Below are 27072 nucleotides of genomic sequence, written 5' to 3' on the forward strand. Positions count from 1 at the left end.
CTTCTGTGTGAAGTAAAATAGAAAGTTGGTATATGATATAACCAGAAGAGTTATTCAGGACTCCTGTTTCAGGGGATTTGAAGTTCTGGAAAAGTGCTTTGGGCTGAAATATTTTGGCATTTTTGGAATTGCTTTTGTGAGACTTTTGATAAACTTATTTTTACAGATCAATTAGTATAGTTAATTAAGTTTTCTTGCAGTGTAGTATTTGGGGACGAAGTCAGCCAACCTTTTCATTACTTTGATTCTGATACACTAACAGTGTTTCTCAAGACAAATTGAAGGCAAGGAAAGAGCCTGGTCCTATTGAGCTGAAGTTGAAAAAAATTCCCATCCATTAAAAAGCCCAGGATTTTGCCTTCCCTCTATTCAAGAACTGTATGACATTCCAGGTTAGTAGTTTTCAACAGCAGTATATATTCTGTGTTCCAAAACCAATCTTGCATACATTTAGAAGGCTGTGATACGATAGGTGAGGACTTTGATTTTTCAGAATTTCTGGTTAAATACAATTCCAGGTGATACTCTAGAAGTTCTATTTGTTCAGCCTTTTTTGAAAATCCTATTCCTGGAGCTTGGTGAGGGTGAAGGATTGTAAAACAGTAAGAAATAGTCTGTATTTGTGCTGTTAACTGTCAGTTTTAATGGGTGTAAAGGATTTAATGGTAATCACATTAAACCAACTGTCAAATTTCTTTATGTATCTTCTGCTTACCTGCATTGCAGACAAGATAGTAAGCTATGTGTTTTTATTGTCTAAGCTGTACAGAAAGCAGTAAATGGTTCCTCTTTACAAGGTATTAGAAAGCTGTAAATGGTTCCTCTTTACAAGGTATATCTGATTTTCTCAAAAGACAACTAGAAGTGATTTGACTCAAACAGGAGAAGAAATTTGAGGGAACTAACTTTATAGACATTCCACTGGTTAAAACGACTATTTTCTTGTTGGGTCTTCAACTTCATTTTCTCATATGATGGTTCAAACATACACTGTTTGCATTTAATGCTATCTGTTCAGTCTTTTGTAGAACATTTTATAAACAACAGATGAGCAGTTGATATGGAGATGCTTTAGAAATCTGTGGGATGCAACTACGAAGTAGCTTTAAATACCTGAGATTTTAAAAAAATCTTCAGCCTGCACATGGAGGAGTGAAGAAGTCCAAGCTTTCAAATCCTCTGGCTAGCAATCAGAAGCAACAACAGTTGCTAACAGCTACCTTCAGCGGGGTTTTGTTAATCTTACAGCCAAAAGATGTATTTTTAAAACGCAAAAGAACAAGTACTTCTGTGTTGCTGGTACCACAAAACAGCCATTAGAGCCAGATAAGAAAATCACTTTTAATGGTGATTACACAGCAACAAAATAAAAATGCTATGTGTTATTTTTACATGGGAGAGAAAACTGCATAATCCTTGCAGCTTTTGCTATAATAGCAAAATTTGGCTTTTCTGCTTTGTCATGTTTTGACAGGATATGACACAGACTTTACTTTAGCTAGGACAGGACCAAAGAAAAAGTATTGCCTAGCAGAAGAATGCATCAGAGTAATATTTTTAGCTGTTTACCAGGCACTGTTGAAAGTATAACTTGGTGCCAAAGTAAATTGAGCAATTGGTGTTACTCACTGAACTCCATGACTGCACTTAGCAGCAGCATCTATTTCAGGACAGCGTAATGTCTGTGTATGCTGTATCGCTTAACAGCATTCTCCTAAGACAGCCAAGGTTGTGCATCTTGATTATGTAGCTAGCAGTATATGCAGTAACATAAATTCTGACTATCTCCTTTCAGGGAGGGCTTTTTAGCCCTAAATTTATTACTTTTCTCTTTGAATTTTTCCTATTCAGTTGTTAACATAGGAGGGGCATAGAGGCTGGGTAAACAGTCTTTTAGAGCAGCCCCTCTAACCTGTTTGGTAATTATTCCTTTTCCCATCTGTAGCTTGATGGAGTGTGTGTGACTGTATACGAGCATATATGTTTTATTTGCATATAATTCATGAGTATGAATGCATGTGTAATCTGCTGCCCAATAGCCTGTGATTTTAAAGGAACAGGTGTTTGAGATTATGTGTTCTGGGTACTATGTTCCTCTTGACATTCCTGTGACAGTAAGAGGCATAAATACACAAAATCAAAGGTAAGCAGAAAAATTATATTGAGAAAGAGGGCTTTGGAACAGTGTCCCTTTGTTAATCACTGCTGATGCTTGATTACAGGATTTTCTAAACAGCCTGTGGGTTAAATATCATAAAGTACAGCACATGCCAAGTGTTTATTGTATAACCAGTGCTCTAAACAAAGTGTGCTAATTGTTTGCATTGCATGAGTTGCCTAGTACTGTGTCACATTGTTTTAGAATTGTATGATCTCAGGCTTTGGGGAATACTCAGTTACTTTCTTTTCTATGTTTTATACAACAGTGAACGTGTCTTTAATTAACAGTTCTTAAGTGTTAAACCCCATCTGTATCATTTTAATCCTAGCCAAAAAGGGAGCAAAAGTTAATTCTGTGTTTGGAGGATCATTTTGCATTATAATGCTTTTATGTAGACTTTTGAGAAGATGGGTCTAACTGTTTTAATTGCTTATAAGAACACATAATGTGTATGGTAGTTGTTACACTAAAGTGCCTGTTCAGTCCAACTCCTCATTCTAAGACACTTATGTATTGTTTGCATACAAATGCTTCTAAATCTCTGATATGATGTTTCATTGTAAATGTTAACTATAAATTCCAGGTGGCAAATACGCAGTTACATGTTTTTGTTCCCTTCTCCTCTCTGCTTCTCTCTTCCATTTTCTGCCATATGAGACGTTGAATAAAACTCAAATCAGATATTACAAAAGACTTTTGCAAGTAACAAGAGGTGGTATGTCTTAATAATTAAGCAGAATTCACATCCTCCTGCTGCCCTATCTCCTCTTCTGGTTTGAAAAATGCATGGAAATGTTAGAAGTCTGATGTGACTGCTTGCGTAGACTGTGAGGAATTGATGAGGTATGAATATGACTTAAATTTTGGAATTGGGCCACTTGATTCTGTGATGTTCATGACCTCCACTGGCAACAAGCTTATGGAATGCATAATCTGGTGGGGTGAGGATGTTGATCCTGAAAGGGTATCAAACAGACTTTCTTTCTTTGGCTGGTGTGTGGAAGATAATTTAATTATGCCATGGCGTATTTTAGATACGCTAATATATGAATGTTTTGAAGGCTACCTGTGCTTGCTTGATTGCACAAAATAACTTGCTGCAACTGTGAAGTCCTCAAGGTATTGTGGTTAGTGAATTTCATGAGCTTAGGCCCTTAACATCAGATGGTGATGTAGTAGCTCGGAGTCCTTGTCCTGTCCCTTAGCTTGAGTGCAGAGACACCCTTTTAGGGAAACGTCCACAAGACTTTTACCATTCTAAGGGCCTCACAGAGTCTTGTAAGCAAACCAGATAATAACAAGAAGTAACTTAGTGCTAGCTGGAGATAGTTTCTTACCTTAAAAACCAGTGGAATAGCTTCAGGCAAATTACCAGCATCAAGTTTTGAAGGTCTTGCTTGTTTTTCACTCAGACTGTGAGTAGTCATGGAAACTCTTTGTCATCAGCAACATCGCTCTTTGGGAGCTATAAATGAAAATAGATGTCTATTGCTCTACTTAATTGGGTTATGCTTGAGCTTTAGGCCACCTTTGCTCATCTTGACCTTACTCATTTCTTTCTTTTAGTCTACGTTCTGTATATCCTCTAACATTATATGAGAAAATGGAAACATGGAATTTGAGAGGGACTAGTTTTGCACACTGCTGATGTAAGAGCAAGTGTTACATGAGCACAAGCCACGTGCATGTGTCTTAGTGGGAGAAATGCATGTTTATATATTACTTTTTTTAAATACATGTGATTGTGGAAATCCCATCAGCTTTAACAAATTTACTGAGGCTATGTTAAACACGGAACAGTTAAATATGGTTTGGTGATGTCTAAATTACTAGGCTGAACTAATACTAGAAGAGCACGTGACTGCTTAGCTAATTGGAGAAACTGGCTTGTTGACTGGGAGCAGTGACATGTTAAATTATGCTTTGGACTTCAAGATCTGTATGTTGCAAAACAGGGCTGAATGCTTATTCATAACTGGCTTTGGTTTTGTACTATGCTCTGTTGAATGAAAAAAGCGTTTATTGTTAGCTAAAATACTGAGATGTAAGACATTGATGGCTTCACAATATGTACGTGTAACTTTAAAATACTTTTTTCTAATATTAGAGGAAAAAGTTGTCCTGAAATTGCACCCAGTTCACAATGAAATTTGTAATACTGTGAAATGAAATTGTAGTAAATGTTTTTACAAGTTAGGGAAAATAAAAAAAAAATTGATTCTCCTCTTAAACTGATAAGTTACATTTTGGATTATTTCTTAATGGCCATGAATTAATTGAACAAGTGACAGAATTTTTTTTCTTCTATATTTTGCTTGCTAATGGATTTAGTAAATTTTACAACTTGTCATTTTGAGCAGAAATAAAGAATTATGGTCTTCAATAATGAAAATAAGTGAAAGACAGTAAATGAACTTTTTCTCAAAAAGTTTTGATAAAGAGTAGAATTTTAAACAGTATGTAGTGTTAGTAAAAAATATATAAATATATAACAGGACATAAATAATAATCCAAATACTTTTCAACTTAACCAGCTTTTAACTCCCCCTTAGAAACATTGCAAATTATTTTTTTAAGTCTTAAAAATTACTTCTAAAAATGCTACCATAAAATGAAGCTTTTTTGATATCTGTTGTTTTGATGTGAAGAATAATGAATAAGATTTATCAGATACTTTACTGTCTCCCATTCTAAGCAAAGTTCAGACCAGATTTTTACATAGTGCTTATGCAAAGCTGCACAGGAAAAAAAATTGCCTGTGTATATTTCCGAATGTAATTTTCTGTTATTTTGTTTATTATTTGATTTTTCTTCTGTATAAAAATGTACTTTGGTCATTTATTTATTGAAAAAATCCAATATTCAGCTGTTATACTCATTATGAGAAAATTGCTAAAGGGAAAAATGAGGAAGAGCTGACAGGGCTACATGTAGTTCTCAGTGTTTTATCTACAAAAGGTGGAAATGTAGCTATTCTGTATCTTCTGTATTCAAACTGGTTGAAGTTGCATAGAAATTAAAACCAAACATACACTTTTTTCCACATACATGGAAGTCTAAAATTAATAGAAAAACTAGAATTTCATGTTTTAAATGAGGCTATTGATGATATGATGAGAACATAAAATTTGCAAAAGGGAAGGCATCAATGTGGATGATGTTTTTTCTGTATACTTTGTATTCTGATACATTCATGGAAGCCATATGGGTGGAGGAGTGGTGATACACATCTAAAAACCAAAACAGAAAGCAAGTCTTGGGTTCGAATGAGTAACAAATGACCATATAAATCAAGCTTAAACACAAACAAAAACCCCAACCAAAAACCCAAACCAAACCACTTAATGATTGCATTTACAGGTCTAAATAAAAAACTGTAGTACTAACATTTTATTACTGTTTATCTGACCAGATGGTGATATGTGTGATATGCTAAGGGAGATCAGAGAGTCTGAACTGACAGGAGACACAATAGTAATGAAGATTACTTTCATATGCTTTGGGTAAATGGCTATTGAGGATATGATCCTAAAGCTAAATTTTTAGAAATCGTGAATGGGCTGGCAACAGAAAATCTGGTGAACCCACAAAAGAACCAACCCTCGAGTTGCTTTTGAGTGCTGTGTAGGACCTGAATCAGTGCTACTAAGTGAGATTTTTGTAACTCTTGGCCAGAGTATACAGATAAGCAAGAGCAGCCAGCTATAGTTGTGTACTCTAAAAATGGTGAGGGACATCAAAATGAAAACTCTTACTACTAAGAATCTAAAGATGAGTCTAAAGGGTAAGCTCCTAGCTTGCAGTGTAAAGTGAATGCCAAAGCACTTAATGGAAGAAAGCATTGAGGAAGGTCAAAGAGAAACAATCATGGCTAAACAGCAGTGTGAGGGTGTGTCTTACAAACCAAGAAGGTGTTCTTCAAAAAACAACCAGTGTCTGAGGAAGATAGATGCGAGTCAGTAAAATAATTTTGGTTTTTAATTTTTTTATATATATATATTTGGGAATAATTTGCTAGAGGCATAAAAATTAGTTTTAAAACTAATGGATTATCAGGGTGAAGGGGCAGTCAGGGAAGAGACAAGGCCATGGGTGAAGAATGAAAAGAAATTTTTCTATATTTGCATTCACAGAACAGTTTGGAAAGGTTCCTAAGCAGTTCTTGACAGAGCAGAAAGAGTTTTCTCAATGCAAATCACAATTTCTAAGCAAGAGAAAATGTTACAGAATTAATCATAAGAACAATGTGGTATTTACTCAACAGTTTAAAAGGAACTTAGAAATGGAGTGAGCAAGCAAATGATTGCTCTAACAGGTAATATCCTGCTTAACAGCGTTTTTTGTGAGAGTCTTGGTTGGTAGGGAATGAGTTTTAATTCTTGACATTCCCCTTGATTCACACTTCATCTGCTTTCCTCTTCAGTGGGGTGAAGCAACAGAAATTATAATTAAGAATACAGTTGCTGGATACGTAGATAAGTATAATATGCTGGGGTAGAGTGAAGATGGTGTTTGTAAAGGAAAAGCATGCTTCTGCTGGAGTTCTTTTAAAGCGTCAAGTCATGCAAACAAGGGAATATTTAAAAAGAAAACTAAACTTGCCTGTTAAAATTCAGTGTTCCTCGAGTAGTTGTAGACAAAGTGGCTATGTGAGAGATACGTTTAGAGTTGGGATGTGTAGGCTAGTTGATACCCATGAATTTATCGGTGCTACTTTCTATGTGGTGACATAATAGAAATGCAAAACTCTGTAGTGAAAGGTGTACACTAGTATGTTCGGAGGGTTCTTTTTGACTGTGAATAAGAATACAATGTTTTGATCTTTTTTTTTTTTATAAGACCTTAGACTTCTCATTTAGCTGAATTACTGCCTTACTAACCTTACCAGTTCAAGACAGCTTGAGAAGTATTTTAGTAGTTTCCATATTGTAAAGTACTATGAAGTAAATAATTGTGTTGATATAATATTGGCATGTTTATGCTTTTTAAATAAATATTGCTGTGAGCAGGCTTCAGATCTTGTTTTAGTTACAGTGTTTACAGGTTTCAGAAGGACTGTTCGGTTTATGTGCTGTTGATATTTTTTAAGGTAATCTTTTCAGCTAAGATCTGAATAACTATTTTTAAATTATTTGTAATTATGCCATTGAAGAATGTTACTGGTGGTAGGTGTATTTGTGGAACTAATGTTTTCTCAATGTACTTTTTTTCTGTAAATATATTCTGAAATGTTCTATAAATGTCAGTAAAAACAGCGTGAAAAGTAGTAACTTTGAGTTGATCACCTTGTTCCTGTTCCTTTATAATAAGATATCCTTTTAATAAAAAAAGTACTAGCTTTCTTTACATACTCATAGACTTAACTGTTTTATGTGATTTTTTGATTATTTTTTTTTTTTTAAGGAAACCCTGAGCTGAAAGATAAAGAGGACCAGTTCGGAAGAACTCCACTTATGTACTGTGTATTGGCTGACAGGCTGGACTGTGCAGAGGCATTGCTGAAGGCTGGAGCTGATGTTAATAGAGCTGATCGTAGTAGAAGAACTGCTCTCCATCTTGCTGCACAAAAGGTAATTACATTACAAGTGCTCAGCCATTGTATAAACTGCTGGCATTCAACAGGTATGAGGTGAGTTGACCCTGGCTGGATGCCAGGTGCCCACCAAAACCGCTTTATCACGCCCCTCCTCAGCTGGACAGGGGAGAGAAAATTTAACCAAAGGCTCACAGGTTGAGATACCGACAGGGAGATGACTCAACAATTACCATCACAGACTAAATGGACTCAACTTGGGGAAGAAATTAGTTTTATTACCAATCAAATCAGAGTAGGGTAATGAGAAACAAAACCAAATATTAAAAACACCTTCCTCCTGACCCCTCCTTTCTTCCTAAGCTCAACTTTATTCCCAAATGTTATGCCTCCTCCCCCTGAGCAGCACAGGGAGATGGGGAATGGGGGTTGCGGTCAGTTCATCACACATACTTTCTGCTGCCCCTTCCTCCTCAGAGGGAGTACTCCTCACACCCTTCCACTGCTCCAGTGTGAGATCCCTCCCATGGGAGACAGTTCTCCGTGAACTTCTGCAGTGTGAGCCCTTCCCATGGGCTACAGTTCTTTGTGAACTGCTCCAGCGTGGGTCCCTTACATGGGGTGCAGTCCTTCAGGAACAGACTGCTCCAGCATGGGTTTCCCGTGGGGTAACAGGTCCTGCCAGCAAACCTGCTCTGGTGTGGGCTCCTCCAGTCCATGGGTCTACAGCTCCTGCCAGGAGCCTGCTCCAACACAGGTTTCCCAGGGGGTCACAGCCTCCTTTGGGCATCCACCTGTTCCAGCATGGGGTCCTCCAGGGACTGCAGGTGATATCTGACCCACTGTGGACCTGCATGGGCTGCAGTGGGGCAGCCTGCCTCACCAGGGTCTTTCACCACAAGCTGCAGAGGAATCTCTGCTCTGGTGCCTGGAACACTTGTCCCTCTCCTTTGCTGACCTGCGTATCTGTAGTTCTCTCACATAGTCTCACTTCTCTCTTCAGCTGCAGTTGCTGTAGCATTTTTTTTTCCCCCCTTCTTAAATGTTGTATCCTAGAGGTGCTACACTGTTGCTGATGGGCTCAGCCTTGGCCAGTGGTGGGTCCATCTTGGAGCTGGTTGGCATTGGCCCTGTCGGACACAGAGGAAGCTTCAAGCACCTTCTCACAGAAGCCACCCCTGTAGCTCCCCCACTACCAAAACTTTGCCACACAAACCCAATACAAGATATAAAGGAGATTTTCTTGTATTGATTAAGCATGTTGTATCTTTAGAGGCTTTCATTATTTTAGAGGCAAACAATGCTGTGAGTCTTTTAAAAACTTGGCCCATCCCAAGGTAAATCTTTGGAGGGCTATTTTTTTTTTTAAAGTGTTTTTGCTGAGTGTGTTTGTATATGCCTGCAGAGACAGTATAATCCATTGCTGTTTTAAGAACTTGTACTTTCTAGGAAAAATAGTCTTTGTTTTGGTATGGCCAGTTGTAAGACTAAATTCTGTACGCTCTGATACTTTTTAGGATGTTACCGTTAATTTCAGTGGATATAAAGCCATACACTGCTAATGATTAATGCTGTGTCTGGGAATTTCAAGCATACGGAATACCAAATAATTTCAAAGGACCAGGAGGGAAATGCATTACTGTCTGTTTTTCCTTCTACAATTTCAGTCTTTTATATTGTCTAGTTACATTGTCCAACTGAAGATGTGATAAAGGAGGTATTCTGCAATAAAATAAAAGGTAATTTAAAGTATAACTTCAGAGCAGCAATAACTTTTGAGTATGTTTAGGGCTGGGGGAAGTGTTCATAGTTAGAGGAGAATAAGTACACTGCTGACAGGAGGAGGGAAAAAAGAGGGGTTGGTGTTGTGGTTTAACCCCAGCTGGCTACCAAACACCACGCAGCCAGTTGCTCACTCCCCCTCACTCAGAGGGATGGGGAAGAGAATCAGAAAGGTATGTAAAAGTCAAGGGTTGAGATAAGAACAATTTAATAATTTAAACAGAATAAAGAGGTAAGAACAATAATAACAATAAAAATATTAACAATAATAACAAAATTGAAGGGTGGGGGAAAAGCGTAAAGCAAAAGCTGCGCAAGCAAGCAAAGCAAAACAAGGAATTCATTTACTACTGTCCATCGTCAGGCAGGTGTTTGGCCATCCCCAGGAGAGCAGGGCTCCATCACGCGTAATGGTTACTTGGGAAGACAAACGCCATAATGCCAAATGTCCCCCCCCTTCCTTCTTCTTCCCCCAGTTTATATACTCAGCATGATGTCATATGGTATGGAATATCCCTTTGGCTAGTTTGGGTCACCTGCCCTGACTGTGTCCCCTCCCAGTTTTCTGTGCCACTCCAGCCCCCTCACTGGCAAGGCCCAAGGAACTGAAAATTCCTTGATTTAGTGTAAACATGACCCAGTAACAACCAAAACCATCAGTGTGCTATCAACATTGTTCTCAAATCATAGCAAAAACACAGCACTGTACTAACTACTAAGAAGAAAGTTAACTCTATCCCATCTGAAACCAAGACAGCTGGCTAGCTTACCATGATGTTTGTGAAAAAGACTCCACAGAGAAGATTAAAAACTCAACCTGCGAAGAATAGCTTTTTATTTAGTATTTTACTTTTTATAGTATGCTTAAAACTGTAACTGCTCAAAAGGTAAAGTTGTTTTGGCTATGTAAGCTGTGTCTTTTGGTACCAGTTAGAATGCCTGCCATGATTTTTGTAGCAAACCATTTCTGTTTATAGAATTTTTTCACCTATTCATAATCATTCACATTGTTCAGATGTTTTATATACTTTTTAATATACTCTGCAAGTTTTTTTTGTTTTATTTTGGTTAGGTTTACATAACGGTAACTATAATACGGTCACAGTATTTAGTAAGGAGCAATTAAATAGAGATTAAATAGAAAACCAATTGGGAAGATGATAATAAGGTGACATTCTTCAGTTAGACTTGCTGGGAGTCCATAGGGACTAGGTGGTCTGTGTTACTGCATCCCTTACTGCAAATTAAGTGTTCATTTAATATTTTAAATTTACAAATTCTATAGGTAGAAATGTTAACTATTAAAAAATAGTGTGAATGCATTCATGAAATGTGTATAGTAATGCATTACATTACTTGACTACCCTCGTAATTAGTTACAGTAGGTTACAGTTGAGTTTGGTTACATAACAACACCCTGATGAAATATTTTAGTCATCATCATAACCTTGCCTCCAGTGTACAGGGGTTAACTTCATATTTCTAAGTGACCAGCTTGCTGTGAATGTTAATCTTTTGAAGGTAGGTATTTCATAAACATAACAATGTCAGAGACTTAAAAAAATTGCTGTTAAGATACTGTACTTGCCTGGTGTTCATACAGGCTTTAGATTTTATGACCTGATAGGCACATGAACATTTTAATCCTATTAAAAAATTAATTTGAAACACTAAATTTCCCCCAGGTTTTTAAAATACATTTTAGCATATTAAAACAATCTAAATTCTTGTTTAAATCTTTATCTGTATGCTCATATTGTGGCGATTTGTATTGTAGCTATTTAAGATGAGATATTTTGTCTTGACATAATATCCATTAACTGCATGTGCTTTCAATTTCCTTTATGTCTTGCTGCAATCGTAAAGGGCAGTTTGTACCATGTGACATGTGAAACATCTGATGTGATAGAGAATCTCACAATAATTCCTTAATCCTTCATCTTTTCCTGATGGCACCTCTAACTCCTTTTTAAGTAGTTTGTTACTTGCAGTTGTGTAGTTGACCTCCTCCCAGGTATTCTGGTGCACTTAGATGCTTTTGCTTGTTGTCCCAAACATGTCCTGGAAGCCATGTTTCGGAACTGTGAGTTGTCAAAATAGTTCTATTTGGCTTTGGATATCAATAAACATTATCAAAATTTCTGCCTTTGATATAGTCTCCACAGAAAATATTTCTGATAGAACAGCTAGGCAGACTGACCTGTGCTGTTCCGTGTTCTTTCAGTTCCAAGGATTTCAATGTAGGTAAAAAGTGAAGGTGGTCTGATGATTTCGGTAACCCTGTCTAATGCAGTTTTAATATCTAGGTCATCTTGACCCGTTAATGAGAAAACTGAGGTCTCTGAACTCAAAATTGCTGTATTGTCCTTGTTTTGCTGTGCTGTGTCCAAATGGCTTTTGTCACTGGAGCATGTCTACAAAGCAATAGTTACCTGGAAAGATGTGCCAGGTTCTCAACAAAGGGTTCTTGTAATCTCTCTCTCTCAGACTTCATTAATGACATTCTGGACCATTTGCAGGAAGTAAGAGTTAGGATATTCCCTGACTTACCGGTGCAGCTAGCCACCTTTCTGTGATAGCAGGCTAAGTGTACATGTTCTCACGCCTTTCTTTGCAGAAAGTTCCTGAAGTTAATAAGGTAGGGTCAGAAATATCAGCTGTTAGTACTACCTGAAATAGCAATGCTTTTTGAAAACACCTTTGCTTATACATTGATATGATAACCTTTGATAGTGGTTGCTTAATGATAATAATTATATTCTTAATGGTAAGTCTTTCATGTGGTGATAAACATCCTTCGTGTTACAGCTTTCAAGCTTTACATATCTGTTAGTGTAAAAAAGATTCTTAGTGTGAATAAGGAGTCGGAAAGTTAAACTCTTTGCTTAAATGTAACAAATACATCTTTTCTCTTGATGGAGAATAGGCAAAACACACTACAATGCAATGTGAGGTGATGGGTTGAGAATCTCATGTAACTGCTGAAATTTACAATGTGGACATCTACATTGTGTTAGTCATCTAGATCACTTTCAAAGTTAATGCAGTTTAGGGTGCAGTTTGTTCACCCAATAGTATAAATGAGTACCTTAGGACACACTAACGAGCTCAGTCATCCTTTTAGGCATCTGACTGATGTAGATCTTGATGTTGTCGATGTCTACATTGTGACAAATGAATCTAACTCAAGGTATACATTGTTTAGCAAGTTTTCATTCACATGATCTTTTGTAGTATCTGTCTTTTCTTCATCAGCCTTATGATGGAGGTGATTCAGTCTTTGTAGACAGAAGGCCACGTAAATGAGGTTACTTTGTTTTTCTTGTTGGGTTTTCTTCTGTTCTGTTACAAAGTTAGAACGTTTTTGTCTCTCTCAAATGGACAGTCTCCCAAGCAATTTGAAAGGGTGCACACCCTTACAGAAAAAAAAAAAACCAACTCAAACAACAAAACCCAAAACCCCCACCCAACAACAAAAAAGAGAGGTCAAGTTGTTAATTTCAGAAAAATTAAATTTTAAAAGCATTCAAACAAAAAAAGACCCCCAAACCTGCCAGAAGATGATACACATTATTGCAGGAGTGCACCTGTGAAGATTGCCGTAGGAATTTCAGAGGATAGTTGTTCCTTCATGAACACAGATAGAACTTACTGGGAGCTGAAACAGTGACTGATTGCAACAGAAGTAAAATCATGAACATGATTTTCCAGTGATTTCACACTGAGGAATTTTATTATTATGTGGGTACAAATCGTTTAAGCTGGTAGAATTTAGATTATTGTGAAATAAACATGCTGTGGAGGCGGATGTGAGTACTGGGATTGCAGTTTAACTACAGACATTCTTTTTCACTTGTAAGCATTCTGGTAGCAATTTGCTTCTAGTCTTAAATTGGAACTTGCTTAAACACCTGCATGTGATACTTCTGAATGGAAATGTTTCTACATATCCAAAATATTGGTATATGATTTTTTCATTTATCTTTCATTGAGTAATTCCAGTTTAATGTATGAAAAAAACAGGCCTGCTTCTTTCAGAATTTCTCATAGAGAATGCTCACTTACTAGCAATCTGTTTACTCTGGGGAAGTAACAGTCTATGAATACCCCAAGCACAGCCTTTTGTGTGAACAAGGATAGAAGAAAAAATTCAATAGTTTTGTTGTTGGATGCTAATAATATGCACTTAAAATAATCTTACCAGGATGCTTAACTGTCAAGAGGATATTAATTTTGGCCTCAGGAAGATTAATACCACCCCAGTGGGAAAATGTGGCTTTCATTATCTAGAAGCATTAAATATTCTGGAGCTTATATTAATTCTTTGCTGACACAGTTATTGGTAAGTAACAGTACACTAGGATGCAGTTAGGAATTCTGTGTAAAGTATAAGGGTGTATTTTAATGATCTTTACTTGTATTTTTTCTTAAACTAGAAATAAGTGTTATTCCTGTATACTCACTCACCAGTAACCATAGAGGTAAAGAAGGAAGTAAAAAAAGACAGCCTGTGGCAAGCATAAGACATTGCAGAAAACTGGAAACAGAAAGTAGACTTGAATTCAGTTACTTTATGAAAACTTACTCCCAAGTCTTATGTAATGACTACAGTCAAGGTAGTCCAAGAGCCCCCAAACCAGCATGTTCTTTCCTCTTTCTTGTCCATGTAAAAGATGTTTGTATTAAAAGCTCCTGAATGAGGATTGCCTGGGAACAAGCTTATACATTTTTCTCTCACTACCTTTTTCAAAATATATTTTGTGCAGCTGTAGTGTTTCAAATCATTCATAAGGCATTATTTGAACTGCATAAAAGAGTACATGTGCTTCTAACTTTTATTTTCCAATCTATGTCATGAAAATAAATAATCACGGTGCCTTTCAGAGGTGATGGTGGTCAGTTCATGTTCTTTTTTTCCCTGAGCTGGTAACCTTGTGTGAGGTTTCCCCTGAAGTGAGTGCTCATGAGTAATACTAATTCTGTGCGTATAGGTTCATGAAGTGTGAATGAGCTTTACATTCATTCTGGCATACTTTCATGTGAACATACAATTTGACTAAATGCAAAAAATCTGAACAAACCAAAGTGTGAAACAGGAATGTTGGCCAGCCGGCCAGAAGAGGTGGCGTTTTTTACATGCATGACTATGGTTTCCTCTGTGTTTAATTAAGCCATGGACAATAACCATGATACAAATATTTTCTTTCCAGAACAAAGGGTTCTTTCTAGTGCATGCAGCAGCCTGAAGATGCTCAAGGGCAGAAGGTACAGGTCCTTCTATGTGATTTGTATGTGTTGTATTACAGATACGCTAGCTGCCCCAGGGTTGGGCCTGCCCATGGCTTTCCCCTGAGCCCTTTTCACAACCGCAAAACTGTTCACTGGTGAGTCAATAGAAAATGAACTCCACAAAATAACGATTTATTTTCTGCCTGCTTAGCACAAGTCCTCATGCTCCCAAATGCTTTTCACTATTGGTTGTGCTGATACTACCATTGATCTGTGCTGAAAGCCCTGTTGAAATGGTTAAAAATAACTGCAGGAAAAGCTTAGGAAGAAAAACTTCACATTGTTACAGAGATCTAAATTACAATATAGTCCCTCAGAAAGTTGTGCTGTCTCCTCTGAGGAAGAATAATAAAGCAGACAAAGACTTTGCCAGGCTGGAACTTCCTAAATGAACTCTGACATCATGAAAACTGTTCTTAAAACCTTAGGTAAGATTTTGTACCATTCCGTTTGAGTTGAGGGAGGACAAGGGAACCCTTTTGAAGTTTTTTTGTGTGCAATAAATAGCAGCTTTGGCTTTCTTTCACAATCTTGTATATCTCTAGTTCCGCTTCAGGCATTCTTTAGATTTCATTAGTACTTCCATTTGCCTTTGCATTAACCTGTCTCAATTCAGTGCTCAGTAAGCAAAATATTGAAGTATGAAAAGGTGATCTTGAAATCAAAGTATTGGTCTCCTCTTATGAAAAGCTGCATTCCAGCTCCAGAGCATCTTAAATTTCACTGTTTCTCACTTGAAACATGCGGGGTGGCTTAGAATATAATCATGCACACAAAATACTGTAAGATGGAAGCATCTTGTGGACACCAGCGTTAGGTAAGCTCTTTTGCATGTAGCTAGAGAGAGAAATGACTGTTCTGAAAAGGTTCTGCAAAATCAAGCACTAGATCTTATGAGGATGGTCAGAACACTGTCTTGTGTATTATTCAGCTTCAAAAATTCTGTATCTTGATTCATTAGTGCATCATAGATGTGAAGGAGAGGGAAGGCTTTCCAAGTCAGTTATAGTAAAAATTACAGAGCAGCATCATTGAAACAGAAAGCTTGATAACAGTTTTGTTGGTACAGAGAGCTTATTTGGGCGCTACTTTCCATGACCGGTATGTTATTCTCATATTTTCAGGCAATACATTTTCAGCTTGCACACTTTGTCATGCCTCGTAACAGTGCAAGAACATGCACGTTGCTGGTTTCTCCTGAAGTGTTAAATCACTAGTCATTTGATATCCAGCAATCATCTGTCTCTACTTCAGACTGTGGTTAAAATCCAGCCAGTTCTTTTGTCTGTAGAAGAGAAACTGGAAACACTGTTCTAGAAGCCAGGGTTCAGTTTCACAGCAGATACTAAGGTATCTGAATCTGATTTCTCACTGGTTTTATGTTAGAATGAAATGACATTTTAAGATGAGGTTATACAAAAATTTACATGCCAAAGTAGTTATTTTGACTTCAAGATTAGAATTTCAGAGTAGCTAAAGATTGGACTGTCTCTATACAGACTGCACTGATAAATGTGGTATGAATGTCTGTAGGCTACGGCACATATAAAATTTACTTTTAAATTATTTTAGTAACTGTTGGTTACTACACTTACTCTAATAAAACATGTTTGAAAACACTGCTTGCAATTTGTGGCTACCTCCCTGAATATACCTACTTCCCAGCAGTCATTTTGAGCAGCAAAGGAATTATGGCATGGCTAAACAAAAAGCATAGTGTCTGTTACTGTCTTTGGATAGGATTGGATTGTGCAAAAGAAAGCAAGCTAGCTGAGGTGCTAAAATGCATTATACTATAAATATCTGACAGGTTTGTTCTGCAGTCTGCTGTAGCCAGAATGCTTCTATCTACTTCCACTCATAATAGCAAAAAACTGGTTTTCCCCATTTAGAATTGTAGAAGCAAAAGCTGAAGGTGAACAGGAGAGGCTTAAAGAGAGAGTTTGCAGCAGGAGCACCTGTGGAGTATTTAGACAAATACTGTGTAGCAGAGTGTGTTTGTGTGGAAAGGGATGGACTAAGTGTAGCCCTTGTGTAGTGTCTTCTCTTTTACATGCAAATGAAGTGGTGAACTCCAGTTGTCAGGGGCAGTTGATGACTGGCAGCTATCATTGTAGCATCCATATTCTGAAGCATTTTGTTTTAATTGTGAGGTTTGCAAACCCAATTTGAAAGTAGAACAAAGAATAAATACATCTAAGGTTTTTGTGAAGATGAATGGATTAACTCTTGCTATAGGTAAAGGATGTTCAGATATGATTCTGAGAGGTACATCACCTGGAACATAACTTGAAAAATGTAGTGGTATATAATTTCTGATTCCAACCTGTAATAGTGGAAAATATTCACACTTCTCAAGAATAGGGATCATAAATCAAATAAAAGTATGTCTTGCAGAAGAAAACTCGGGAATTATAACGGGGGAGACAACTCATCGGGTTAATGAGTCTAATGTGATTAGACATTAAGAACAGTAGTTTTTCTTCACTGCTTGGCACAAGCTAGTCCTCTAGTATAACGTTATTTTTTTTTTAGCAGTTAAAGATTTAGGGGAAAAAAACAAAAGAAGAAGAAAAGCTCTTACAATAATAAAAGGGAGGAAAAGCCCAAATGAGAATACTTTTAATGAACTGGGTAAAACCAAATTGGGGGAATGATACATATTCCATTCCTCTGTAAACAAGTTATGCATTAAAAAGAATAAGAATCTGCTAAATAAAACCAAAACCTAGTAGTGACTGTAATCTAGGACAAGTAGGAGGTTTATAATATAAACAATAATGGAGTTTTTGATGTTGAAAAACCTGAACACCTCCTGAGAACACTCTGGACTCACAGTCACAGTATAGGGACAAATGTCTTTGTGCAAATAAATATTTGGAATGAATGTGCTCTGTTCTGCCGGGTGTGGAGGGTTGGGTGGGATGAGCCCCCAGAGGTGTGTCTTCTTCAGCACAGGTGCTTCTGTGGGGGCCTGGTGCTGGAATTCTGAACTAATTCTGAGCTAACCCATTGAAAATGGGCTTTTAATCAATCTAAATAAAAATTTATCTACTAAATGGTACATTACATTATTTGAAAGCTAAAATATTGTTCTTATCTTTGCAGTGATTTATTATATTTGGAGTACATTTTAGAGTAGTATAATAATAATTTAAACTTATCCCTAGAAATATTATATACATTTCAGCTTTTCAGGTTTTTTACTTGTTTCCTTGAGTTCTGTGAGACCAAGCTTACTTCAGTGTCCTGTAGGTTCAGTTTTTCTTCAGACAGTAGTAATCTATCTGTTTGCCAAATTGTTTATTTAAATATCTCTATTTTGTGATAATACTGTACTGAAATGACCATCTTTTTAAAGTATTTAATCAGCTGTGTCTGATTGAAACATTAGTACATGTGTTCAACCCTAAGAGTATTTTGTAAACCTAAGAAGTTAAAACACTCCTAGGACAAATGCTATGCAATTTGATTTTTTTTTTTTTTCTGAGTAAATCGTTTTACAGTGTGTAGATTTTTGTAAAGAATAGTATTGCACTTGCATGTAGTTTCCTGTATCTGTATGACCTAGATGTTACACAAAAACATTTTCCTCAATTAAACTGTAGATTTTTCCAAAATAGAATAGTAGATATTCATCTTATGTCTTCCTTGACTAAAGAAGCTTTATTTTATTTAAGTATTAATGTAATTTGATTTAATGTCATTTTATTGTTAGTAAGTAATTTCAGAAGCATAGGAATCCTTTGCTGGAAAATACGTATTTTTAACATAGTTGAGAAATCAACTAATTAATTATGGCACAGGAGTTCTAATTTCTTTTTAACTGCTTCAAGAACTTGTGTATTTTTACTCACATTATTTTTGTGTTTGCATGATCTTAACAGAGTTCCTGTGGTTTTGGTGCCTAATTTTAGGGGGTTTTAAAATTTTCTTTTCCTGTTGCTTGTTATATTAAACAGCCTTAGTTTAAGGACTGTGCCTCTGATCTTGTTGTTAATGATTTTGCATAGTACTGCTATAAAAATAATCAATGTTGTTGCTGCTTTTCAGTTTGCCTTGGAGTGATGTGATTTGTGAAGTCCTGTGTTATTAGATATTGCATATTGTCCTAGAAATGGACTTTTTTTTTCCTTGAGAAACAATTGAAGAAAACTTATAAATTCAAGTGATGTAGTTCTGGTTTATATCGGCCCACTAAAAAGAAAGGAAAATTGTGTAGATATTAAATGGAATAATAACCGTAACGTCTCTCTGTCATGTAGCTTGGTATTGGGATTCCTTTATTAATGATGCAAATCCTTGCCTGGTAAGAACGCTTCCCAGCTCAAGTTTGGTTTTCTGGGGTTAATTTTCCTGGAATTTCTGTCTGGGCTTGAGAAGAGCTCTGTACAAAGGGAGTCAGTACAGCCTAGTGGAGAGCAGAGTCATGAGCATTTGCATCTCTGGAATGTTTTTATTGACAAACGGTAGTCTGCTATTGACATTTGTGTCCCTTGATGATACTTCTATCCTAGCTTATCTTTGCTGGTCAAATGCCTTAATTGTTCTGGCCTTTAATTCAGTCAAAGTTGGAGCAGGAGTGGAAGAGAAAAGAGAAGGAACAGGTCTAACAGAGCATCAAGCTTGAGCTGTGAAGCTGCTGGCAACGATCAACCTGTCATAATGTTATGATTTGTTCATTTTTATACCATTTATTAGCCTTTACTTGTTGTGCCATTTGGCCTCCAGGGCAGATAAAGTGCTGTCTAATTTGGTAGGTTTGCTTCTGTCAGAGTGGCCTCGACAGAGAAGGTGTTAGCTGTAGTGACAAATAATCAATAGCTGTCATTGTCATGAGGAACGTGAGTAGTTGGGCCTTTCATCTGGAGGATTAGAGGTCTAATTGGATTGAGAATAGGGAGGGTGGGCTGTTGGGTAACCCTGTCAGCTATGTTAAGCTGTCAAATGTCAGCCTTCCTGAAAGGAAGAAGGGATGGTTAGCTTTCAGAAACAAGGAAGGAGACACATGAAAGCTTTTTAAAAAGTAATAGATAGAAAAGTAGAATAGGCTAACGTAGACTTTAACCCCTTCTTGTTTAATTATAGATCTCTCCATTTAATGAGGGTGCGTTGTGTGCGCCCTCTCTCCCTCTCTCCCTCTCTCCCTCTCTCCCTCTCTCCCTCTCTCCCTCTCTCCCTCTCTCCCTCTCTCCCTCTCTCCCTCTCTCCCTCTCTCCCTCTCTCCCTCTCTCCCTCTCTCCCTCTCTCCCTCTCTCCCTCTCTCCCTCTCTCCCTCTCTCCCTCTCTCCCTCTCTCCCTCTCTCCCTCTCTCCCTCTCTCCCTCTCTCCCTCTCTCCCTCTCTCCCTCTCTCCCTCTCTCCCTCTCTCCCTCCCTCTCTCCCTCAGACAGACAGAATTTGTGTGAAACAGATTTGGCAGCATGGTGCCACATCAGACTGGTTCTGTGTTTTGAGAAAAAGCCATTTAACTACTCGGATGGAGAATATAACTGCAAAAGATTGCAATTTAAGAGAGAAAAATAGCTACAAATGGAGGGAATCACTTAGCAGAAGCTATAAAGAAATGGAAGATTTTATTTTAAATATTTTGTTGTAAAGATTTGGCAGTCCGATAGTACCAATATGTTTTTGAGACACAAGCAGTTGTTTCACTGTTGCTGTAAGTAGATAAAGTACTATGATCCAACCCTGCATTAGACTGTAAAATTGTCAGCTGAGTTTTGTCTGTATTTTCATGCTGTTGCTTTTGATCCCTTGCTCTCTGCCTGTTTCTTGGAGAAAGATTTCTGTGGTTATAAGAAGATAAATCCAATGAAAGAGCCATTATGATAGTAGAACAAATAATTTCTTCAGATTAATGTCTCAGAAGGTTTACACTACTAATATTTACCTTACCAGAATAAATAATGGGACTGGATTTTAAAGGAGGATTTGTTTGTTTATAAAATCACTAAAATAGTGGTTTCTTTATTTGTCATCTGATTTTGTCACACTTTTCAAAGCAAGTCTTAGCTGTAACTGTACCGGTATTTCCTTTCTCTAAGTAACACATTTTCCCAGAGATCTGTAGAACTTAGCCAAAGTTACCAATATAACTGGCTACCTTTTACAAGAAGCTAACATCCTTAACTGCTGATGACCTTGAAATAGCAAAGATTTTAGAAAGGGGGGGAAAAAGCCCTTTATTTTTTATTGACTAAATAAAATTTTAAAAAAAGACAATTTTATATTTTTCTTTATTTTGAGGCCTGTACATTTTTTTTTAAATCTCATAGATTTCTGTTTTCTGGGTTTGATTGTTTATTCTAAACTAGTGGTTTTACTATTGGTGTTTCAGTTTGGATTGATTCCCCAGCTGCTTCCCTCTCTTCTGCACCACTTATTGATGGGTATTTGGACTCATGACATCATATTTACTGGTGGTCTGCTGTAAATACTGGCAAACCCACCCTTAATCTTAGGTTTATCTTTGCAGGTTAGTACAATGTGTAAGTATTTCAGAAGCAGAAATCTTGAATAGATTGTCTGTTATCATAATATTTCAATGGCTTAAGTGGTTTTTTTCCCCTTTGAGATTGCATGTCATGCTCTTAGAGTCATCTTTGTGTGAGAGTCTGGATTCATGGCTCTTAACTGATTGCAAAAGCAAAAATTATTCATCTGACAGGTATTGTACCTCTATCATTTCTCTTCTCACAGTCCACTTCTCCTGCCTCATCTTCCTCTGTTTTGTTTCATTGCTTCCCCAACTCTGACTTTATGATCCTGATACTTATTTTTGAGTCTGTATAATCTGATTTAATCGGAGAAATATTATGCTACAGTGGCCAGGTTGGCTTCAATATCCATAATATCCATGAAGCTGATGCAGGGTTTCTACACTGTGTTGTAGTCTGAACTGTAAAAGCACTGTGATAAAATCAGCTTTTTCCTGGCAATAAAATAAGCCCAGGCCCATTTATTACTAGAAGATTTTTAAATTATGTTTTTAGCTTATTGAAAATCTTTCCATTCTTCTGAAAGTTTTTTTCAAGTTTCTGCTTTATTTTTATTCATTGTGATGTGTACATCTTAATTTATAGAGTTAGTATCTTAATTTCTAGATCAGTATTTTAATTTCTAGAGCTTTACTAGCACTTGCTACTAAAATCCTTGCCCTGGTTTTTTTTCAGATAATTTTCATGACATGGCAATGATCTGTGGTTTCCCCATTTTCTCCCCTTCTTATTCTAGCTAGAACATCACTGCTGGTGATGCTTTCTTTCTCTTTTCTTCCAGCAATGTCACAGCTATTTTCATTAACCTCATTGACTGATTTTCACTGTACAAATTGTTACCTCTCATTTCCAAGCACCATGTAATTTCACTTCTCTGCATCTCTGTTCTGCTTCTTACTCTGTTACTCTCCTCATTTCAGCTTTGTCTTCTGCTATGCTCCCTGTGCTTGAAATGAGCTTTCATGATCCAAACTGCCAAAGAGGATATTGTCAGGCCAAAAAAATATATTGTATATATATACATATATAATATATATATTAGTGCCTCTGTTGATCTTAAGCATTTGAAATGTCATTAAGAATAATAAGGAAATAAATGTCTCCAACTCCAGCGATTCTCTAAAAGATTTTGAAAATACGAATCAAGTGCAAAACATGGTAGTAGAACATAGAGAAGCTCTACTTATGTTTTGGTTTTCAGTGAAGAGAACTAATTCTGCATAGTATAGGAAATGGGACCTTAAATATCTGTGCAGTCATCTGGAGAATCACTTTATTTTCATCTATCAAATTCATGGTTGTACTTCTGTGAGTATAATTTGGGAGAGCTTCTGGGCCGATAACTTACCCATTGTTACTTTTTCTGATCTTTTCTAAGTCTTCTTCCACAGCAATAATTTTTCAGGTTGCTATCAATTAATAAAATAGCTCGTGTTAGTTTATGAAGAATTTTAGTTATCAAGAATGAGAAGGTAAAGGGATCCTGTCATTAAAAAATCATCTTAAGTGAGGACTGAAGGCTAAAAAAACCCCATGGGTGCATAACTTCAATGCAGAGGTTTTGTTGGGAAGACGGACTGGAACTGGACAGGATGCGGACATACTTCAAGACAGTTAGGCAAAATTTTGCCCAGCAAAAGCAAGTACTTTGTGCAGGCATGAGCAGTGCTTTTTTTTACAGAATGTTATTCCATGTTACTTGATATTTGGATGTTTTGAGTTAACTTAATTATCCTGTTTTTCAATGGCTAGCTCTCTTGTACATACTGTTACCAAAAACTTGTCTCCTCTCTCATTTTTTGCTTCATTCAGAGGATAGGTGAGAATTTCTCTAGTGTTTGAACTTGAAAATAATGGTTATATCTTAAAAATGCAATTCTCTTTAAACGTGATACTTACTATATTTGGAGTGTTATGGTTCAGATCTGAATAATTTCATTTTGTTTCACTACTGCTGTTCCTTTAGTGTGTTTAGCTTCGTGGCATCCCTCAGTGCACAAGAGGCTTGCCCAGCTCTTCTCCCAGGACATTGCTGTCTGCTGCCAAGTCTGTAACTTAAAAATACCTTTACAGGCAAAGACATCTCCCTGTTTGAGTGTCCTTTCTAAAACATCATTCTTGCATTAATTGCCCCTCTGCAGCTGACCTCACAACTGATCTTTAATGGTTACAAGTAGAAATATTGTTGTTGGGACTGAGAAGCTGCTTACTTGTTTGTGTCCAGATTTGGCGCTAACAAATTAAAACAGGGCTACCCCTAGTATTAGCTCATGAGTTTAGTTTAGTTCTGTTTTTTGAGCTGTTCCATTTCTGTTTGAATGACGTTATTTTTTTCTGGGTTTTCTGTACTAAAAAGTGAAGGTATTTGGTTTTGCTGATTATAAATGTTATTCTAATTTTAAGCAAGTTAGTTTTGTGTTAAATGTTTCCACATACACTTCAATAAATGTAGTACCAGCAATAGATCATTTTGAAAAAGGACACCTTTCTGCTGAATTCTCCAGGAATCTTCTATCAGGTGTCTGACACGTCCTTAATCTGACGCTCAGGCTTGTCATTTGAATCAATAGTATACTAGATAGGATGTCTTCAGCATGCAAGGCTATTGCTATAGAAGGTGTTTGAAAAATAAATTCAGATCTTATGGCCAGCCACAAACTCCAGGAGCACTCATCTTTCATTTGTCTCTCTCTTTGTCTGTAATCAGTTGGTTAAGTTGTTGATTAAAGAGAATTAGGTGAATCACACCCAAGTTAAAATGGATATGTATAAACTGCATAAGCAAATTCTGTTGTTTCCTGGAAAGCAACAGCTAATGTCAACATTTCGTAAAATACAAAATTAATTTAACTTACCTATTAAAGTTAGTATTTTTTGGTCTCTGTAGAGCAGTTTGGAACCCTTTTTTATTGCACTTTTTAATTAATTAAGAATGCTATCAGTTCTTATTAATGAGGAATTATTTCTACGGAAATATTAAGTGATTTATAAGTATTGTATGTATATCTTCAGCCTTCTGATAGGAACATTTAAACATAATTATATATCTATATGTATGTACACACGTAGGACATGTTTTTTCAGCATTCTGTTAGTATGTTATAGATCTGGGAAGACTTTTAAGAAACACCAAGCCTGAATTGTTATTTTAACTGCCTATAGTCTGAACAAAGAGAACTAAATCTAGTGCTTTTATTACAACTAGGATGCAGTTTGAGTAGGTTACTAAGGCTTTGATTTGTTTACCAGTACTGTAAGTAGATTCTGACTTCAGTTGGAATCTCAAATGTCGCTGTAGTGTCTATAGAAGCTGTAAAATATTGCAGTATATAAAAGCAGCCTCAAGTGTCTCAATAACTGTTTCAAGTAAGGGTAAACCCACCTTTGTTGCAGGCTATTTTCATTAAGTTTTGTCTGTCTACTTCTGTAATAGTTCTCAAAACATCACTGTCCCTGGACAGCTTTTCTCTTAAAATAGAATTTGCTATGTAGTTTTGTAATTATTGCACACAGTGGTTTGTTATAGGATTAAAATGTTTGAAATACATATAAATTGATTAAAAGACTGATATTTTCAGATAAAACAGCAGCTAAAATCATAACGTAAAATTCTGGGAGGATATGCTCAAAAATGAGTATATATGCAAAGTTTTCATTTTGCAAGCATTGTTGCTTCCAGCCGTTTGTGAGGACATAACATGCACGGGTGCTCAGAGGGGTGCAGTTAAGAAGTACAAGGCAATAGTGACACAGTACTGGTCAGAGAGATGCTGTGTAGCGCCAGCAATTAGTTTGCTTCCAGAATGAAATAGTACTGCACAAAGTTAGGATAAAAAATGAATACTTTGACTGGACTGATGGCTGTCATTCAGACTTGTGTTTCGACTAGAATTCTGTCACGGATAATACTGTTCTTTATAACATTTTTGTTAGATTTTAACTGGAAATCTGGACATAGTATACAAAAGTAGATGAATCGAAAACTATATTAAGTCTGTCTAAATGTAGGTTTATCCTCTTAAAGTATGAGCATACACAATTTAAAAGTTCCTGTGTGTAAGATCATGGAGGATTTTTTTTGTCTTGCTAAAATGCTTTTTGAGCAACCATCCTAACTTGCCTTATGCTTCTGGAAGAGAGGTGGGAAGTTTAGGAGGCATTAGGTAATGTACGTATAACTAAGCAATAAGGGACTTGGACATCTGCAAAACATCAGTTATGTGAGGTATATGGATAATTACTAAAAATTGAAAGAACATTATAAATATGGACATAAAACTTTACAAGGATTCAAGAAGAATGTGAATATATGAAAATACCATTTTTTTAAATAAAAACATATTTCAGGTATATATTTTAAATTTTTTATCATTACTCTTCATTCGAGACTGTTCAACTTAAAGCCATTAAGATGAAGAAAATTAATGTTGTACATATTTTCTAGTACTTGTACTTTTTGGGAGGAGGGAGTCAGTACTTGGTGCCATATCTTTCAGATCACAGTATGTTTTGAAATACGGTATTTTTTGAAAACTTAGTCTTTGATTCTCTATGAAGAGGTGGGCAGCAATCCTGTAAATATGGATAATGTGTCTTGGGTTTTGTCGTAAATCCCCAGAGATTGTGTTGTGGGTACTTCTGCCTGAATGACTTTGAAAGAACACTGCAGGAAAACAAGTTCAGTAACAGTAGAAGAGATCAGCTGGAAATGAGAATGCTAATTGCATTTTCATCCTTGAAGTGTTTTTTACATGAAAGCCACTAACTTCTATAGGTAGACCATAAAATCCAGAGCTGAAGAGCTGAGAACACTACACAGAAACATATGTACAGACCATGAATAAATGAGGTCAAAGGTTGTAATATACAAACACCTATTTTCCTTCAGTTTACGCTGGGAAACAGTTTTACCTTGGCTTTTACAGCACTGGTCAGTTGTCTTCTCTATTGTATTCTTTGACTGCGTGCCAGTGGATAGTTCAGTCTATTCCTATGGAAACCAAGATATTGAAGCCAATCTTGTAAAAGGCTTTGGGGAGAGGTGCTCTAAGTTCAGACACCACTTTGCTTTCAGTCAAAATGTCTGATAGTCAGAACTGGCCTCCAGTTGTACTGATGTTCTTGGCTGATGTATTGCCTAAGATGCTTAGCCAGACAGATGAACACGATCAGCTTGGAAACTGGTAAATAAGGTTTCTATTCAGCTGTCTGAGAGGTTCTCTCCAGTTGAGTGTTTTACTTCTGGGTCTAAGATGTTGCTAACAAAGTTGCTAAAAGGGTACTTTGTGAGAATAAACCTAATGTCAAAATTAGTGATGTTTTTGCTATGGTTGACTTGAAAGGATTAACAAAGCATCAAATATTTAAATCCACCAGTAGTTTGTTAGATAGAAGATATGTCATCATCCTTTAGCTTACAGCAATTATTTTTTTTTCAAAGCTGTAGTTCAATGGATGACTGCTAAGGATTATGTTTAAAACAATAATACTAAATATTTTCTTTTATTTTTCAGTTACATTTTTAATCAAGGAGTTAACTGCTTAGTTTTGCTCAAATTAAAACTACATAAGCACTTGATTTCAAGTTTTCTTGAATTAAACTGGTCCAGCTGTGACTGAAATTGTTCTAGAGGCAGAAGAAATACTGGTTTAACTCCCTATAATTAATAAAAATTACATTATTAGATTTTATTTGTCTGTTTAGAAATGGGTTGTTTTCATTTACTCCACAGCAGTTACTGAAGGTGCAAGTGGATATCAAGTCTTCTGACTATCATTTGCCATCTGATTAGGGAGTGTGGAGAACAG

At 36.5% G+C, this 27072-nt stretch overlaps 1 protein-coding gene across 5 annotated transcripts in view; it reads left to right on the top strand.

The window, feature by feature from the left end:
- The window catches only part of INVS (inversin), a 98545-nt gene that overhangs the window by 6515 nt on the left and 64958 nt on the right, over positions 1 to 27072 (top strand). For 4 of the 5 annotated variants that reach the window (XM_056330430.1, XM_056330431.1, XM_056330428.1 and 1 more), the window contains exon 3: positions 7565 to 7731. In XM_056330430.1, the coding sequence (XP_056186405.1) occupies positions 7565 to 7731 (167 nt within the window). Of the gene's footprint in view, positions 1 to 262; positions 393 to 7564; positions 7732 to 27072 lie in introns of all 5 variants that reach the window. The other variant, XM_056330432.1, reaches the window with a different exon arrangement.

Source organism: Falco biarmicus, chromosome 3 (genome assembly GCF_023638135.1).
Source record: "Falco biarmicus isolate bFalBia1 chromosome 3, bFalBia1.pri, whole genome shotgun sequence".
In the NCBI taxonomy this organism is placed as follows: domain Eukaryota; kingdom Metazoa; phylum Chordata; class Aves; order Falconiformes; family Falconidae; genus Falco; species Falco biarmicus.